Source organism: Parasteatoda tepidariorum, chromosome 10, assembly GCF_982258835.1.
Source record: "Parasteatoda tepidariorum strain Cologne lab strain chromosome 10, Ptep-v5.0, whole genome shotgun sequence".
Classification (NCBI taxonomy): domain Eukaryota; kingdom Metazoa; phylum Arthropoda; class Arachnida; order Araneae; family Theridiidae; genus Parasteatoda; species Parasteatoda tepidariorum.
This window is the reverse complement of record NC_141764.1, coordinates 40,315,015-40,334,056: the sequence shown is the minus strand read 5'-3', so window position 1 is coordinate 40,334,056 and position 19,042 is coordinate 40,315,015. Positions and strand designations below refer to the sequence as shown.

Here is a 19,042-nt window from a genome sequence, read left to right as displayed (position 1 = left end):
ATTGTCGATGCATTACAAAAAAATAATTCCTGAAAAATTACGACAAAAATTACTGGCACTCGGTGGTAATACTTTTTATCGTAAAATTCATTTTTACCGTAAACTTTTAAGAAAAAAATACTCTGATACACAGTGCTTTTGACAGTAATATTGCACTGTAAACATTACGCTATAAAATTTTTCAGTAAATATGAATTTTACGACAAAAAGTACTGGCAACGTGAGTGCCGGTACTTACCATAATTTTTCAGTGCACGTCAAGGAAATATCTCTAATACATTTATTGTTTTAGTTATGGTTATGTAATACTATTTATTTAAAATGTATAATAAATGTCTTGAGTTATTCTATGCCATGTATAGGTTCCAAATTTCGTTGTTATTCGTGAGTATATAAATTTTTTTAACTTGAAAAAAATTGTCGATGCATTAAAAAGATAATTCCTGAAAAATTACGACAAAAATTACTGGCACTCTATGCTAGTACTTTTTATCGTAAAATTAATTTTTATCGTAAACTTTTAAGAAAAAACTCTGATACACAGTGCTTTTGACAGTAATATTGATCTGTAAACATTACGCTATAAAATTTTACAGTAAATATGAATTTTACGACAAAAAGTACTGGCAACGTGAGTGCCAGTACTTACCATAATTTTTCAGCATACATCGAAGAAATATCTCTAGTACGATTATTTTTTCAGTTATGGTTATTTAATACTATTTATTTAAAATGTAACGAAACAGAATCTTTAAAAATCATAGAGAATCTTACATTTGTTTTACAAAGTATAAATTCAACTCAAAGGATTATACAGGCCTGCACGTTCAGGAAAAAAGTGAACTTACGGAACTTGTTTTTCAGAAAAACCAAAGTATTAATAAAATATCTACGATTTACAAACAAAACTTACAGCTTTTTAATAGAAATATTGCACTATTTTTTATGCATTTTCATATTGATAATTATAATAATATTATTATATTATGCATTGTTAAATTCGTTATATAATTTTACAGGATCCCTTAAAAAACAATAGAACATATTGGCATTTTAATAAAAATTTTGCAATATTACTTTATTACGCATTTCTATATAAATGATTATTGTAATATTATATTATACACAGTCCAGTCACATTAATGTGACCACTAGCTACTTTCGACGTCAACGTGAAATAACCAATCACAGAAGGCGGGAGGCAGCACATTACAGTGGATTGCATATATAGGATGTCCTAAGGCATCTGAAAGCATTTCAATCGTTGGCGTAATGCAGGAACATGGCAATTTATCCGGCTTCCAAAAGGGCATGATTATTGGCTTTCGGGCCAAGGGTGAAAGCATTTCGGAAACGGCTGATTTTCTGAACTGTTCGTGTGCCGCCGTGGTAAAAGTATACCGTGCATGGCAAAATGGCACTATACAAAACAAGCTGCGAAGCACATGTGGTGCACCACGGGCCGTGGATGACAGAGGCGAACGAAGGCTACGGAGATGCGTTCAGGCGAATAGACGTGCAACTGTTGAGCAACTGACCACCCAGATGAATCAAGGGGCTACCAAGAGTGTATCCTCAACCACTGTTCAGCGAACGTTGTTGCGCATGGGCCTCCGCAGCAGACGCCTGGTTAATGCACCTATGCTGTCTGCTGTTCATCGGCGACGAAGGCTGAAATTTGCACGCCAGTACCGCAACTGGACGCCCACAGTGGCAACAGGTGGCTTTTTCCGATGAATCACGTTTTATGCTCCATCGCACAGATGGACGTTAGCATATACGGCGTGAAACGTCTGAAAGCAAACATCCTGCAACAATTGTTGGAAGGCTGCAGTCTGGAGGAGGGAGCATTATGGTTTGGGGAATGTTTTCCTAGCATTCACTGGGTGCACTCATCATTGTGGAAGGCACGATGGATCAGCACAAGTACGCATCTGTCCTTGCGGACCATGTCCACCCCTACATGCGAATGATCTTTCCTCAGAATGATGGCATCTACCAGCAGGACCAATGCGAGGTGTCATACAGCTCGCAGTGTATGTACGTGGATCGAAGAGCACCAGGATGAATTTACCGTACTCCCCTGGTAGGCAAACTCACCGGATTTAAACCCAATCGAGAATCTGTGGGACCATCTCGATCGGGTTGTTCGCGCCATGGATCCTCAACCGCGTAATCTAGCGCAGCTGGCCACGGCACTGGAGTCGGCATGGCTCAACATCCCAGTGAACACTTTCAGAAACCTAATTGACTCTCTTCCTGCACGTCTCGCAGCGGTTCGCTCAGCCAAAGGTGGTTATTCTGGATTTTGACAGGTGGTCACATTAATGTGACTGGACTGTGTACACTGTTAAATTAATTTGTGGTATAATTTTACAGGATTCCTAAAAAATAATAGAACTTGTTGTTTTTTAATAAAAACATTGCAATATTATTTTATTATGCATTTCTATATTAATGATTATTGTAATATTATTATATTATACATTGTTAAATTAATTTGTTGTACAATTTTACAGGATCCCTAAACAATGTCATACCTCAAGTAGATAATTTACCTTTCCAAGCTGTTCTCAATGGATGGTATTCAGTTGATTCCTTTTTCGTCCTCAGGTAAAACTTCGTAAAGAATAAAAATTTAGAATTTTTTATGTATATTAAGAACGGTTTTTATACATCAATGTTTGAACAATTTTTTTATTTTTTGAGATTATTTATTTTAAATTTGAAAGTAATAAAATATCAAGCATAGTTTCTACAGAATCACAAAATAATAATGCGTAGCAGGTGAAGTGAAAGTAAAAAACGAACCACTCTGAATAACTTTTTATCTAATAATCATATCTTCGTTTTCGGACTCAATGGTTCGAAGGGGGTAACCTCAAATATGCTAATTAATTAAAGCAGACGATATTTTAAGTTACGAAATTTGACACAAAGGCGTACTTTCTCCGAAAAAACATACCTTTTTTTCGACGGATTCGGATTTCTGATTCTCAAAATGTAGGGGGTAGCCGCAATCTGGGAAATATGGTACCAATAGTTTGGTCAGAACAGCTGTTCGAAGTTTGGACCTTTTAGAGTTAGTTTTACTTTTTGCGTATTTCACTATGTGTCGAACGTTTAAAACAAATTGAATTGTTGAACACAATTATGAAATTCGTTCATCCAAAGAGAATTCCATGCAAAATATAAGTTATAGTAAATATTTATTATTTTACCATTATGAATAATGGTCGAAATAATTTTGAATTGTAAGGTATACAATTTTTAACATTTTAAAGAATGCATAACATGGCACTTAATGATTACAGGGCAAATGCTTAAATGGCAAAATACAAAATTAGAGGCGAATCAATCGAATAGTTCCTGAGATATTGAAGTTTAAAAATACGACTTTTTAAAATTCATTTTCTCAAGAACTTTTCACTAATTATTCAGCATATTTGAAGTCCCTCTTTGAACCACTAAGATTGAATTTTAAAACGTGAAAATCCGAACATTAGATCAAAAGTTACTCAGGGTGGTCCTTTTTTTTTTTTTTTTTGAGCACTGTTGAAACCGTAATTTATTTTTTTATCTAAATTTAGCTTAAACAGAGTGCTGAGTCGATGTGTCGACAACAGTCGAGCAAATTTTATGCATGACTAAAATTAGTGACACTAAATTTATTCTAATTTCAACTTTGTCTTTAATCATTATGTTTTCGTCAAATAAACTATGACTAAATTCCTTGGTCTGGACGAATTTCTCTAAGTAAATTTTCGACTAACCAGAATAAATTGTAAATATTATACCATCCTCAAGCAGAGTTCAGCTCCGATAACAGTAATCGACTACATTTTATTTTATATTATAACCGTCGTTGAACAGCCGACCCAATTTTTTGATTTTCGACTACTAATGTTCAACTCCGTAGTCTTGTAATTATGAACAAAGTCCAGAAGACAAGGGAACTCCTGGATCGAGTAGTGGGAGCCGTTGTGGAGGATCTTTTTGATGAAACTAACCAGCAGTTACATCACATGGGGAGATCAGAACTGTGGTCGGTGCAAGACGGATGCGGATTCGTATCGACCAGCCATCGCTGAGATTCGAACTCAGATCACCTCATTGGAAGGCGAACGCTCTATCCCTTGAGCCATCGCGGCTCTAATCGACTACATTGTAATGCATTACAAATAATAATTATATAGATTTGTAATTATGATTATAAGTAATCACGATAGCAAATAATCATTTATCATTTAGCGCACTCATCTTTATCTGTATTCACAACCAGAAACGATTATAAATTATAAAAATTAATGTTTCCAAGGAATTGTTATTGCATGTACTTATGATTATAATCATTATTATATGTAATCCTAACATTAACATGATTATTTTTAATCATAAATAGTTTTTGTAGCTACAACTCTCAACCTTTATAATGTATCCAATATATTCGAGCAAATTTTTCCTTTAGTTTTGAATCACCCAGTTTATTCACATAGAGGGTGTTCATTAAAGAGTGCCCTTAATATTTATTTTTAGAAATTTTGTCAAAAATGAAGTTAAAAAAAATCTGTTAAAAGTATCTTGCAAATTAATATTCAAAGAAGGAAAAGAAATAAACGTTATTGAAATCAACCAAATTACTTTTTAGGAGAGTGAGATGAAAGCGTATTTCGATTGCCAAAAGAAACATAGAAGAATTGAAAGATGATTGCGAGAAACAACACATGAGCTCAAGGCAATCAAACTGATTTTAATATTCTTCATAACATCGTATTCACAAGTGGTTTGCCAGATTTTGAAAAGATATTATTTTATCTACATTTAAAGGCTAATTTACGAACTCTTATGAGTATACATTTTTTACTTCAATTTTTCAAGGATTTTAAATATGCATATTATGGTCATGATTACGGGACACATTGTGTGCAGATGAAATCTTAATAGAACCAAACATAAACAAGTAAATGCTTACTCTGATACAATTTTATTTACTTCTTGTTTATTTATTTATTTTTTTTAAATTCTAAAACAAACTTTTCAATTTCAGAAGTTATGTATCAAAAATTTATCAAATATAATTATAAAAATTTATTTCAGTGGATTTTTGATGTCCTATTTATACTTTCAAGATTGCGAAAAAAGAAAGGGAAAAACACCGTGGCTTTATTTTTACGTTCATCGTTATTTAAGGTATGTGTAAGATTGATTATTTACTTGCATTTATAAGTTACCTCATTTAAGATATGTCCCTCCAACCATTAGGATTTCAACTAAGTTTGTGAAAACTCGATAGTTAGCAATAAATAGTCAACATTTTATTCAAATAGTCATTTTGCAAATGAATAGTCAAAAATGAAAAATATTACAAATATCAACCAAAATATAATAATAATATCTTATAAATAAATAAGTACATAAGAAATGCAGCATACAACTAGCAGAAAAAAAAAAATTTTATAAAACTAAACTTATTTTCTGGAAGAATATGTAAAAAAATATTACACAATATTATTTGGCATAAAGCTGGGGAGAAAGTAATTGCATTGCTTTTTTTAAAGTGAAAAAAAAAAATATCGTCGTTATTAATCCTAAATTCACATAAATCATGTTTAAAAGCTGAATATTTTAAAAGCCTGAAAAAGAATACACAAAATAGTATACAATTTCGAAGCTAAGTAAAAAAAATTCTTTTGTAAAGGCAAGGGATTTTTTAAATTTCATTTGGTCTTCTTTTAGATGTGCTACTTTTTAAATTTAAGACTGTTTTATTTATATGTTTAAAAAAAAACGAAATGTGAAAAAAATGGCGGCGAAACGGTATTAGATTGAAATCTTTAAAGGTATAAGTATTTTGATTTAGAGAATTTAAAATTTTAAGACATTTATTTTGAATAGAAAATATTGGAAGAAAATTAGTTTAGCAATTCCTCAAATAAACATGCCTCAATTTATTAAATTTCGGTTCTTCTCCAAAACAAAGGAAAATAACTTAAGACCGCTTCTACTAGCTTTTGTTTAATGCATCTATTAAAAATTACAGGCTAACACCGGTTTATATGATTGTATTGGCATTTTATGCCACTGTCTTGCCAGTAATGGGATCTGGACCTTTCTGGAGAGATACGAACGTTGATCCGAATTGCCATAAGAATTGGTGGTGGAATTTACTTTATATCAATAACTTTCAAAAGAATGCTAATCAGGTAATAATTTTTTTCAACAACTTCGATGTATTAGTTTTTATTAAAAAATATACATTTGTAAGTCGGAGGTAAAGGATATCATGTCACAAAAATCTAATTTTTGAAAAGAGCAAATTTTAGATTTTTTACCTATAGAGGATTTAGGACATGGTGTGTTTTCAAACTGTCTAGCATCCCCAATTATTATATCCCCAATAACTATGTGGTATAGGACATAGTGCCCTATACCACAAGATAGAATGAAAAATATGCAATATGCACATGGCATAAACTCAATTTTAGAAACAAATGAACATGGCGTCCTTTACCTCCGATATACAGATATATCGAGCAATATAATATAAACTTATAAAAATGATTTACAATAAAAAAAAAATACCTTTAAAGATGTACAGTGCGCAGAAAAAACGGCCCACTCTGAAAAACTTTTGATCTAATGTTGGGATTTTCACGTTCTAGGTCTCAATCTTAATGGCTCCAGAGGGTAACCTTAAATATGCTACCTAATAAGTGAAGATGATATTTTAAGTTGCGGAATCAGACACAAAAATAAACTTTCTTTTAATGTGGCTTTCTTTCGACGTGTTAGGATTTCTGATCTCCAAAATATGAGAGGGAGCCGCAATCTGGGAAATAGGGTTCCAGTAGTTTGGTCCGGAGAGCGCTTCAAGTTTGAACCCCTTAATGTTAATTTTACTTTTTGCTTATTTCGCTACATTTCGAACTTTTTAAGCGATTTAAAAAATTTTTACACACAATTATAAAATTCATTTATCCAAAGATAATTCTATGCAAAAAATAACTTTTAGTAAATATTTATTATTTTTTATTTTATTTAGGAATGGTCGAGAAATTTTTTTTTAATTGTAAGGTATACAGTTTTTTGCATCAATTAGAGAAAGTAATTATACATAGAAAAATACGAAATTTGAGCAAAAATCGGTCGAATAGTTTCTGAGAAATTGAAGTTTAAAAAAATCGGATACTTAAAATTTGATTTCTCAGGAACTATTCGATCAATTTTGCTCAAATTTTATATTTTGCTGTACAAAATTACGTTCCTTAAAATGATTCAAAAAATTGTATACCTTACAATTTAAACTTTTTTCAACCATTCTTAAATAAAATAACAAAAAATAATAAATATTTACTAAAAGTTACTTTTTGCATGGAATTATCTTTGGATAAACAAATTTTCAATTATGTGCAAAAAATTTTTCAATTCGCTGAAAAAGTTTTCGAGGTATAGTGAAATACGCAAAAAGTAAAATTAACATAAACTTTAAATCGCTCTCCTGATCAAAATATTGGGACCAGATTTCCCAGATTGCGGCTACCCCCTATATTTTGGAGGTCAGAAATCCTAATCAGTCGAAAAAAAAGGACGTTGATTCAGAAAAAGTACGTTTTTGTATCTGATTTCGGAATTTAAAATATCGTCTGCACTTATTAATTAGCATATTTGAGGTCCCCTCCTCGAGCCATTCAAACTGAGTCCTTAGAATGCGAAAATCCGATCATTAGAGATCAAAAGTTATTCAGGGTAGTTTTTTTCGCACTGTACAGAGCACAGACGTAAAATTGGTATTAGCATCATCCTCTTCGAAACGATAGCAAAAAGTAATTATGTATAGGGTAAGTGACTATGAGTATGCCTTAGGTTAAAACTTGATTAGGTTAGATAATACAAGAAAAAATTAATTACAAGGAACACGTGATCTTAATGCAAGCACGATCACCTGCTCCAAAATTTCAGTACTCGTCTTTTCAGGCTACGCTAGCAGTATCACATTATTTTGTCCTTGTTTAAGCAGCGTGGGCAGCAACTGAGCAGATGCCACTCACTCTAAACTTCCCCAACCAACAAGAGTATTTTCAGCCACAACAGATTCAACCTTGCTGCTTATAAATGCAGATTATTTAGTTTGTTTCTAAGATCGAACTCATGACCCCCCCCCCAGCTTTTATCAAGCTATACAATTGATGATTAGTAAGGCCCGGATTTTGATGACATTTGCATTTTTTTGCATTTTTGGACATTTTTTGTCTTTTAGAGCATTTTTTTAGATTTATAGGGCATTTTTCCTTAAATTTTGGGGCGACGTATTTTGCATTTTAATGCATTTTTTAAAGTTTTTTGTTAATTTTTTCCAATTTTTACTATTTTTTATCAATTTTCATTATTACAATGAAGAAAATCTATAGAATATTAACAGGTGAAGCAAAATCTTTTCATATTGAAGAAGAATTGTAAGTAAGTGAGACCGTCTTTTTCAAGTACGCACCAATAACATCAGTAGAAGTTGAAAGAAGCTTCTGCAGGAATGAAAATTTACTTTCAGACAAGAGACGCTCGTTTACATTTCAAATTATCAAAAAAAAAATTAATAATCCAATGTAATTCTGATATTTAGTAATATTATGAGATGGAAGTTGTTATATCCATTGAAGTTTCTATACAAAATAAAAATATTTTGGTGTCAATATATTTTCCTTTTTTTGTTATTTTAGGATATAAAACATATTTTTCAAACTTTAATGAACGTAGAACAAGTATTGCATTGCTTTATATTTTTTAAATGACTCATAATAATTTTAAAGACCAAAATATTTTTTTGATTCAATATTTTTACTTTATTTAAGGCATATTTTGCGCAATTTTTGCATTTTTAAGGGCATTTTTGGCCCTTTTTAAGGGCATTTTCTGCACTTTTTAAGGTCATTAGTTGAGATTTTTTAGGTCATCAAAATCCGGGCTCTAATGATTAGCATTGTTTGTCGAAGTTAAGGAAAATAAAAGAGCCACAGTTTAAGTGCCTTATACTTGAAGCAAAGCAATGATTTTAAACTTTATACATCATCTAGACTTGAAGAATTATCTGAGCTTTAGAACGGACAAATTACTTTAATATTTCAAAAGTTAATAATTCGTTTTAAAAAGTCGCCAATTCTTGGCGAAATTTTTCTACCTAGATGAAAATTATCAAAATTACTGCCTCATTCCAACACCTCCTAGAAAAGAGTAGGCCTCTGCACGGGTTACCATAAATATCCTTTAGTAGTCCAAACGTAATGACATATGTCGTATTTTCAACCACTGCGCAGCCTAGTACCCCGAACGTAATGACATCTTTCTTATTTTTCATCAACTGCGCAGTTAACTTCGTCACATCGGACTACTAAATTGATCCGTGCTGAGGCCTTCATACTTCTAGGAGGTGTTGCTCATTCTCAGTTTTAAATCTGATAGAAGAATGAATATGACTTTTGAAATTTTCAAATTAAAGAAATGTATGTTTTTTCCAGTGCTTTGCTTTGACTTGGTATCTAGCAAATGATATGCAGTTCTTTGCCTTAAGTCCCTTATTCCTGATTACACTTTGGAGGTAAATAAAAGAACTTTTTATTAATTTTTTTCCATTTTCATAAATTAGAGATATTGTCAATTCTTTATGAGTTGTGCTTCAATGATGCGGTAAACCTTTCACAATGAATTGCATCCAAATAGACTACGTAATAGCAATTTTATAATTTAGCGAATTTGTCAAGTTAGTCGCCAAATCATTAAATTACGATAAAACAGCTAATACAGAACATATTTACATTATTATTATTAAATTTATGACTTCTTATGCTACACAAAGTATAAAATGAGGCTCACAGATGTAAATGGGAAAAGTACAATTGTAAATTGAAAAGAAACGGAACAAATTTTTAAAAAAAAGTCAAGTTGTAGACAAAATTGCGTAAAATATTTAGGTTTTCAGTGCATTTAATAAACAAGGACAAAACAGTTGGCCAAGAAATACCCGTGTCTCAGTTCCCTTTTTTTTTTAAAGCTTTCTCTTTGACTTGAATATAAATTACAATAAAATATAATGCGTTCTACAATGTCAACACCATGACCACAAGAACAGAAATTATAATTCCCTAAATTAAACCTAAACAAATAGAGGCTAAAATTTCCATGCCATGTCAGAATCTGGGTTAATTTAAAGTCAGTTAAAATTTCCTTCACTTCAACCGCTAAAAAATATTTTTTAGCCCACACAGCTTTTGGGTGAAGCTAAGAATTCAGTGTTCCAGTCCAAAACAGTTTTTTCCCCATGTTTCCAGACTGACAACGGAACAAGACATCGAAATATCAACACACACTATTTGAATCCATTTTTCGAAGATAATTATTATAAAACATAAAATTAAGATAACCCAAATTAAGATAAGATAATAAAAGTACACAAAAACAGTTCATAAGGTAGCCTGTAACTTTTTAGATCACGGTTGTAATGCATTTCTCCATCCATATGATGTGCACTACCTCCCCCAGGGTGCGTAGCCAAATCCCTCAACAAAAAATAAGCACCTTTAAGTACTTTTTAAGCACACAAAAAATATTTTAAACACTATATACATTAACAAAGGCAAAAAAATTTTCAAAGATTTTACATGATCATGATAAAATAACCAGTTTCTGACAAAGAACTATTTTCTTGATTATATTAGCCACCATAAAAAGATCGAGAGATTTTACGGTTCCATATAAGATGGTGGAAAATGAAGCCTGAAATGGAGAATATCTTGCAAAATGCAGCAGAGTTGCACAATAGAGTACAATAATTTCACAGAACCCAGCTCACATGCTGACTCGCAAGTATTTCATCAAACCTGTAAAATGATTGGAGCTTTCGTACGCTATGGACCGACGGTACACCCAAATAGATTGTGGTTGAATGAATTTTAAAAACATTGAATAGAACAACGTGAAAAGCACGCTTTTGCTTAATACGTGGCGAAAATCGACATGGTGAAGAAAAAAAATCTCATTTTCGAAAGGGGAAAATTAAGCACTTTTTAAAAACACCCCATGAAAAAAGCACCTTTAAGGGCTTTCAAAAAACAAAAGTCGAAAATAAGCACCTTTAAAAAACGCTACGCACCTTAATGGGATCCCCAGTTTAATTATCAGTATCATTAATTTATTATTATTATCATATCCATTAGACAAAAAATATACAGTTTTAAAGCCCTTAAAAAGTAAAAGTTTTGCGGTGAAATATTTTTTTTACAAATATCCTTAAATCCTCACCACGAAATTATAATTGGGTATAATATAAAAAAAACACAACTACTTCCACTTAGTAGGAATAACATTTACCATGACGCAATGCTAAATTCTATGCCACTATCCACATAAATCAATTATTAATCAAAAATCGAATATCAATTACTTTTCTTTATAATGCAATAAAATCTGGCGAGCAGCTATTTAAACGATCAAACACTTCGTTTGTTTATTTATGGCTTGAAGTTAGGCTCGCAGAAAATGCCGTTCATGGGTTAAATTTAGTAGGAATAACACAACCTGTGACGTAGGCTATAGTATACCCAATTCAACGAAAACTCCCAACTTGTAGCTTTCTAAAAGAACTAATTATCATAATTGGGTACTTGCAACTAATCACATACAAGTTTCCAATCACGTGGTTGCGCATGGCTGCAGCACAAGCTACAACTTTCAGGCTTGAGTTTATTTTCACCCTAAATCAATTTTCAGATCAGATTTCATTGGATGCCTCCAAGTGACGCCACGCGCATGCGTCGAATCTGATTATCTGCACCATGCGTGACGTCGCTTGCAATTATTACATTGGGAACCTGAAGTGACATCAAGCGAATTCAGCAGCCATTCTGGTTCGCTTGTAGACATCAGATTAAATCTGATCCGCCAATTGATTCAGCGTACCAAGTCTAACAGCTGTAACGTTTACTCGTCATGCACAGTCACGTGATTACATGCCCAACCGTGAGATTTCGGCAGTATACTTCTTTTCGAGTTGGTACCCAGTTGAAGCGTAAAAACTGAGGATATTAAAAAAAAAATTTAAAATATAAAATTTATTTCATAATGAAAAATCGTGAACGAATCAGTGAATTTTCTCATTAAAAGCAAATTTTATTTCAGGTGGCCGAAAATCGGTTACGCAACTATGACACTGTTCTTATGCGGGTCTTGGCTTTGCGGTTTCATTATCACCTACCATTATGATTTACTAGCTGGATCTTTGGGTGATATTCGTCATATGGAAACAGACCCAACATATTTGCAACGGTAAGTAAGGCTCTTGTTACTTCCTTCTGATACAAAAATCCTATCAAGATTTGTGTAGTCACTATGAGTATGGAAACATCAAAACCAGTTCGCCTGATAAAACACTGAGGTGTTTCCAAATGATCAACTTTTCAATTCTTCTGCTTCCTCTGGCAATTTAAAGGGTTTTAATGTTTTCAGTTCCGTCTTCCATAGGAGTGAATTAGGTTACAGAAGTGCTTTTTTTCCTAGTTAACATATTACTTCTAGAAGGATATGTTAAATTACATAATAAAGGCGATGAGTTTAGAAGGAACGCTTAGTATATTCAACCAGTGATTGGCACATAGCAGTTGGGCATGACAATTTTTTAAAATCGAACTTAATGACAAGAATTTCTGGAAATAGTGCTTTTAAATTCCCAATAATACATTTTTATCTCAAAAATATTTAAATGTTAAAAAAACAAGAAATTACAATATTTTTTTCCAAAAAAATTCCAAAGTATGTTTAAGCATTCTACTTTAAGAATGATACAAATGCCGTCGAATGGTATGAATATCATTGTATTTAGGCTTTTTTCTTTTTTAGATTTCTGGAATATATGGACAAAATTTATTACAAGCCTTATACTAGAATTGCGCCATATTTGATCGGCATAGCACTGGGTTACGTAATTTTCAAAAAGAAAATAACCAACATAAGTCTTAATCGTGTAAGTATTCATATTTACCTCTGAAATTCCTTCAATAGTATATAGTGCTTTTAAATTGTGGTAAATGTTACTTTTTTGTCTTCCCACTAAGGGGCCTCGGGGCACTGTTAGTTTCGGTTAAATCCACTAACAACAGAAAGGCTCCTGTGTGTTTGCAGGCAGTGTGTCCCCTGATAAAGTACTGTTCTGCAAACGCACATTTATATTTTCATTTTTATTTTAATTATTAAGATTTTATTTATGTCTTATTTCTATTTAATACTGCTTCAATAGTATTAATTTCGGTACTACAACTAAAAATATAACAAGAACTTACTAAATCTATAAACTGAATTTTCAAAAAAAATAAATAATAATAAAAATGATTAAAAAATAAATAAAAGAATAAAATTGTATAGATAATTACACTGGGAAACAAATTTTTTGGTGCATTTATACAAATACTTAATCTTGCTTAATTCAGGTGTGGGGACTCCAAATCTGAAATTAGTTTTACTCCTAAAGTTATCATTTTTTTTAAATAAAAGTTTTAATAAAAATATAGAAGTTTAAAAACGTTATATGAAACAGGGGTTCGTGTAAATGTTGGGACAAATTTCTAGGGGAGTTAGGACACATCATCAGGAACCTACACGACCAAAAATGTCGGCATACGCGGCTAAAGGCGCTTTCATATTATGAACTTTTCAGAAGCACGCGAAGTAGTTGTAGTTAATTTACGTCGCACTAGAACTGCACAATGGGCTATTGGCGACGGTCTGGGAAACATCCCTGAGGATGATCCGAAGACACGCCATCACAATTTTGATCTTCTGCAGAGGGGATGGCACCCCAACTTCAGTAGCCCAACTACCTGCACGCAAAGTCGAGCACTTTACGATAGAACAGTTTAACGAGGACCAATCCCGCACACCCTCGGTCCCTACGCAGACTGATCCAAGTGGTCACCCACCCGCACACTGACAGCAGCCAGTGATGCTTGACATCGGTGATCTGCTGGGAACGAGCAGTCCACTGAGGGACCAGAAGTACGCGAAGAAACAGTCCATAATAAGAAAGCGCCCCTAGCGGCGTGCGAATTTTCCGTCCATGGGTTCCTATGCAATTTTAATCCTGATGATGTGCCTTAACTCTCCTAGAAATTTGCCACAACATTTATTTATACGAATCCCCGTTAAATATAACTCTTTTAAACTTGTATTTTTCAACAAAAGATAGTCGAAAATTGTTATTTAAATAAACTGCAGCTTGAAGAGAGAAATAGATTGCAGATTTGAAATCAGCGACGTGTAAAAATCCAACATCCGCTTAAACAAAAAAAAAAAAAAAAAAACTCGTGCAACAGAAATTTTTTGTTTCCCAGTGTTACAAAAAATATAAAAAGAGATTGTGAAAATATAATATTAAAATTTCAAAAAGAATGTTACGAAATATTATACAGTCAAACCCCGCTATAGTGAACCTTCAAGGGACCGAAATTTCGGTTCACTATATCCGTTCCACAAACAATTTTAACTAAGGCTTCCGAACTCCTTCCTTTTTTTTATACACTAATTAAATAAATGGCCAATTAAATGAAATACAAAAATGACTGAAAAATAATACGTAGTAACAAAAAATGTGCAAAGTTATTTTTATTACTCTTCGTCTTGTGTAAAAAAAAAAAGAAGAAAAAAATATTTGTTATCTTTAGCTAATGCGAAGCTGATTCAGGGAAAATTTTGTCTGGGTTGTTCTTTGTTTAGGGATGGGAAAGTTAGATAAAAGAAGCAAACAAGAAAAAATGCTTATCGCTATATTCCACTCTATAATTGGTTTTAAAAATCAGTATAAGTATTTATTTTGAAGTAGATATTTCAAATTTATTACAAAAAAAAATAAGCCGAAGACAGGAAAAAAGTTCATAATATCCAACTTCCTCACTTTTTGGTTCACTATATCCACAAAAAATAACATTATACGTGTACAGCTAGGTACGGGACCGAACATTTCGTTCACTATATCCGGGTGTCCACTATAAATTGTGTTCACTATAGCGGGGTTTGACTGTACATAATTTCTTGATAATTTATAGGCTACTTTATGGACTGGTTGGCTGCTATCCATTACATCTGGTTTGTACTGTGTCTATGGTACCTATCACCAAACACCAAATTTAGTGGGAGCCAGCTTTTACAATGCTTTAACTCGCACAGTTTATGGCTTGAGTTTGAGCTGGTTAATTTTTGTTTGTTTATCTGGACATGGAGGTATGTATTAAATCGATTTTTCCCTCTTTACAAATAAAACTTATGAGTGCTATTAACTTTCTTACCTATAAAGTATTATCTCCCAGTAATTTCATTTCTTTTTTCAAAAATAATTGAAATAACATTTTGAGTTCCTTTAAGATTGAATAAAGCAATGAACAATAATATTGTATTTTACTTGCAAATCAAAAAGAAATACTCAGGATGTATTTAATGCATAATCTATGGCAAAAATAAAATGAAAAAATACAGAAACTCTGTAGATTAAAAAAATCATAAAGACCACTGTAGCTATTTTTGAGGGCTCAATTCTATGTTACATTGTTACAACTCCATGCAAATTTATAACAATTAGAAACTTGAAATTGCATTGGTGTGAAAAAAAAACTGTACAGAGAATACGATGGAATAAAAAAAATTAACATGCGATTATTTGTTAAGAACTTTTAACTGTAAAAATATCATGCTGACCGCAGAAATGAAATTACAGTTTTGAAATTTTACGCTCCCAAAGGACAATATTTTTTTTATAAACTTAACACAAGTATTTTCGAAATTTTAATTTGTTCGAAAGTTATGGTAATTTTAAGTGTTTTTTTCGAATTTTCTCCACTTTTTTAGCTTTACACACCCTTTTATTTTGCGGTGCAAAAACATTAATACTTAGAAACTTACCATTCAGAAGGTGAGTGGGCATATGTACAAGAAAAAATTATAATTCAAGAATTACCAACTGTAATACCGGTAAATGAAAAGAAAAAATCTACAGCCTGTTGAAACGCAATTATAAAGTTGAAATTTGATGAGCTAAGAGGGCCATTTTTAAATGATGAACTTAAAAATTACTTAAATCTCATTTTAGAAAGCTTATTGAAATGCAGCATTCATAAATAAATCATTTTTACAGGTGTTCTAGACAAATTTCTCTCCTACAAATTATTCATTCCTCTGAGTCGACTGACTTATTGCGCATATCTGATTCATGTCATCTTAATGGATCTTTATTCAAGTAACCAGAGACAGACGCTGGACTTCAACCATCAGACAATGGTAAGCAGCAATTTCTACAGATCCAATATGAACCATTAGATACTTTAAACTTCATCAGTATGGAACTTTCACAGATATATACACCAAAGAGCCATTACATTATGACCACCCTGCTAATAACATGTAGAACCACCTTTAACCTTCAAAACTGATTCCACAAGGTGCTGATAGGTAGTCTGATGTATCTGGTACCAAGCGCTCACCAACTGGTCCTGCAATACCCTCACATTGCGAGGGGGTAGCATGGCAGCACGAATTTGGTTTTCCAAGTAGGACCACAAATGCTCTATTGGATTAAGAGCAGGTGAATTTGGGGGCCAAGACGTGACTTGAAAGTCACTGGAATGTTCCTCGAACCAATCCATGACGATTCTACCCTTATGACATGGTGCATTATCCTGTTGGTAAACACCATCCCCTGCAGGAAAAACTGTTGCCATGAATGGGTGAACCTAGTCTGCAACTATGTTCAAGTAGCTTACAGACGTCAGGGATTGTTCTATCAGGATTATGGGTCCTAATGTGCCCCATGAAAACATTGTTCCTGGGTGAGAAACCATGAAAACCTGGGCGAGTTCATTGTTATAGATGGAGGGTGGTCATAATGAAATGACTCTTCGGTGTATATATATATATATATACATACAGAGAGAGAGTGAAACAGGGTGTTAAATACTGATGACCCTTAAAATGTAATATTTAAAATTTAGTAAAATTAAAAACTACACACATTATGGGTGACAAACTAACATTAAAGTGAGAAAATTTTTTTTAGTTGTTTCTAAAGCCACTTGCCAATACCAGCTAGCCTACTTGGTAAAACCAAGTTAATTTGAAACAATGGGTGCGTTTTTTTTTTCAGTGGCGCCATCTCTGGCCAAGAATATCTTCACACACATCACAGCACGTTTTATAGGGCAAATCTATTCATTTATCCATACATCGTAAATTTTGACCTGAATCAGAAAACAATCAATCCCCACTTCAGTACCCCCAGAGGTCCTAATTTGTTATGGAAACTTAGAGGACTTTGTCACCAGATAGATTTAACTTACACGAGGAGTCTTCAACCGGCAGGCTCACAACTTTTTGGACATGGGCCCAACGTCCTACCAACCAGGCTATCCCGCACTACAAAAATATTTAGAAAAACTCTTAATCATTAATGATGTCAGGAAAAAGCATAGAGCAGAATGAATTTGCCTATTTTTTATATTTTATAACCGTCGTTGAACAGCCGACCCAATTTTTGGTTTTATGAATGCTCAACTATGTCGCCTTGTAATTTTGAACCCAATCCAAAGATCAAGTATTGGGAGAAATTTGCTTTTGTGGAGGATTTTTTGATGGAACTAACCCGCATTTGCATTGCATAGAGAGGAAGATCACAAGAACGTCTCACGGTTAGCCTGACGGTAAGGGGACTCTAACCCATGATCCGTCTGTCACTGAGGATATTTTTCGTCAGCACTGAGGTCGGTACAAGCCAGATGCGGAATTCGTATCGACCAACCAACGCTGGTCGATTCAAACCCAGTTCACCTCATTGGAAGGCGAACGCTCTATCTCCTGAGTGTTCGTTTTCTGTAAGAATTTCCTTAAACATCATTCTCAAATCATTTCTTAGGCTATTTTTATTCCTTTTTCACCCACATTAATTACAGTAAAGAACAATAAGAGCTAGAAATTAATTTGTTCTTTTTCACAATATTAATTTGCAACTAATAATGCACACAAATTTTTTTAACTAGTATTCTAATAATATATAATAAGGACAGTTATTACAAACACCTAGTATATCACTTTATAATATGTCACATTTCGTCATATTAGATTCAGTGGTTTTCAATCAATAAAATTCTTAATTTTTCTCGCTATTTGATAATAATCTTTGTAAAACATATAATATCGACACAAGCCAAATTATTTATCAGATATTTTAAAAAACATATAAACTCACATAAGATTATTATTCTTCACAAAAACTTCTTATTTTGTGAACGAAGTTTTCAAACAAATTATATATGTAGTTACTATTTATTAATATAAATGTAATGCTACCTTTTATTTATTTTGCTAACAAATTATTCACAACTGTTTTAGGTCATGTTGTTTCTGGGTCTTTTGATGGTGACTTATGCATTTTCAATGTTAATATCACTGACTTTTGAATCTCCCTTAATCAGATTAGAAAAACTTATAAGAAATAAATTTCAATCAAGATCAAGAACTCAATAAGACTATTTTTATTTCCTTACTTAAGTGGTCAGCAGCTGTTATTGTTATATGACCCTGAACAACTATGTGTATACTAATATGTGTATTCTGTGCAAAGAAAAAAAATACATATAAATGTGCTAGCAACTGAACATGAGCTTCAAAAGGATATTATTTAAAAAAATGAAATTTTTATAAGGTGAAAAAATTGTCAACATTTGTTGATTAAGTTCCTAAAAAAAATAAAAACTAACAAGGGTTTTCTAAAACGCAAGTTTTCTCGCTTTAACAATGGTTAATCTTTACAAAACTATAATGGTATGACAATGGAAGTCAAATTTTAAACATACGACTTATTTAAAATTGAATAACATATAAACTATTAGACCAATTTCATTCAAATTTTGAATTTAGTCACTTAAAAATTACATTTTTAAAACCATATAAAAATTTCCCCAATTGTTTCGTATTCTCCCAATAATTCAGAATTGTTTTGACTATTATTAAATAGAACAATTAT

The 19,042-nt window shown here is 32.4% G+C and overlaps 1 protein-coding gene across 2 annotated transcripts in view; it reads left to right on the top strand.

Annotated features, from left to right (window-relative positions):
• The window catches only part of LOC107436831 (nose resistant to fluoxetine protein 6), a 44,114-nt gene extending 25,323 nt beyond the window's left edge, over nt 1-18,791 (top strand). For both annotated transcript variants that reach the window (XM_087153619.1, XM_087153618.1), the window contains exons 7-15: nt 2,520-2,613; nt 5,098-5,190; nt 6,041-6,203; nt 9,510-9,589; nt 12,166-12,312; nt 12,883-13,006; nt 15,081-15,255; nt 16,163-16,305; nt 18,409-18,791. In XM_087153619.1, coding sequence (XP_087009745.1) covers nt 2,520-2,613; nt 5,098-5,190; nt 6,041-6,203; nt 9,510-9,589; nt 12,166-12,312; nt 12,883-13,006; nt 15,081-15,255; nt 16,163-16,305; nt 18,409-18,543 — 1,154 coding nt within the window. In that variant the 3' untranslated portion in view covers nt 18,544-18,791. The remainder of the gene's footprint in view (nt 1-2,519; nt 2,614-5,097; nt 5,191-6,040; nt 6,204-9,509; nt 9,590-12,165; nt 12,313-12,882; nt 13,007-15,080; nt 15,256-16,162; nt 16,306-18,408) is intronic.
• Nucleotides 18,792-19,042: the final 251 nt, after the last annotated feature.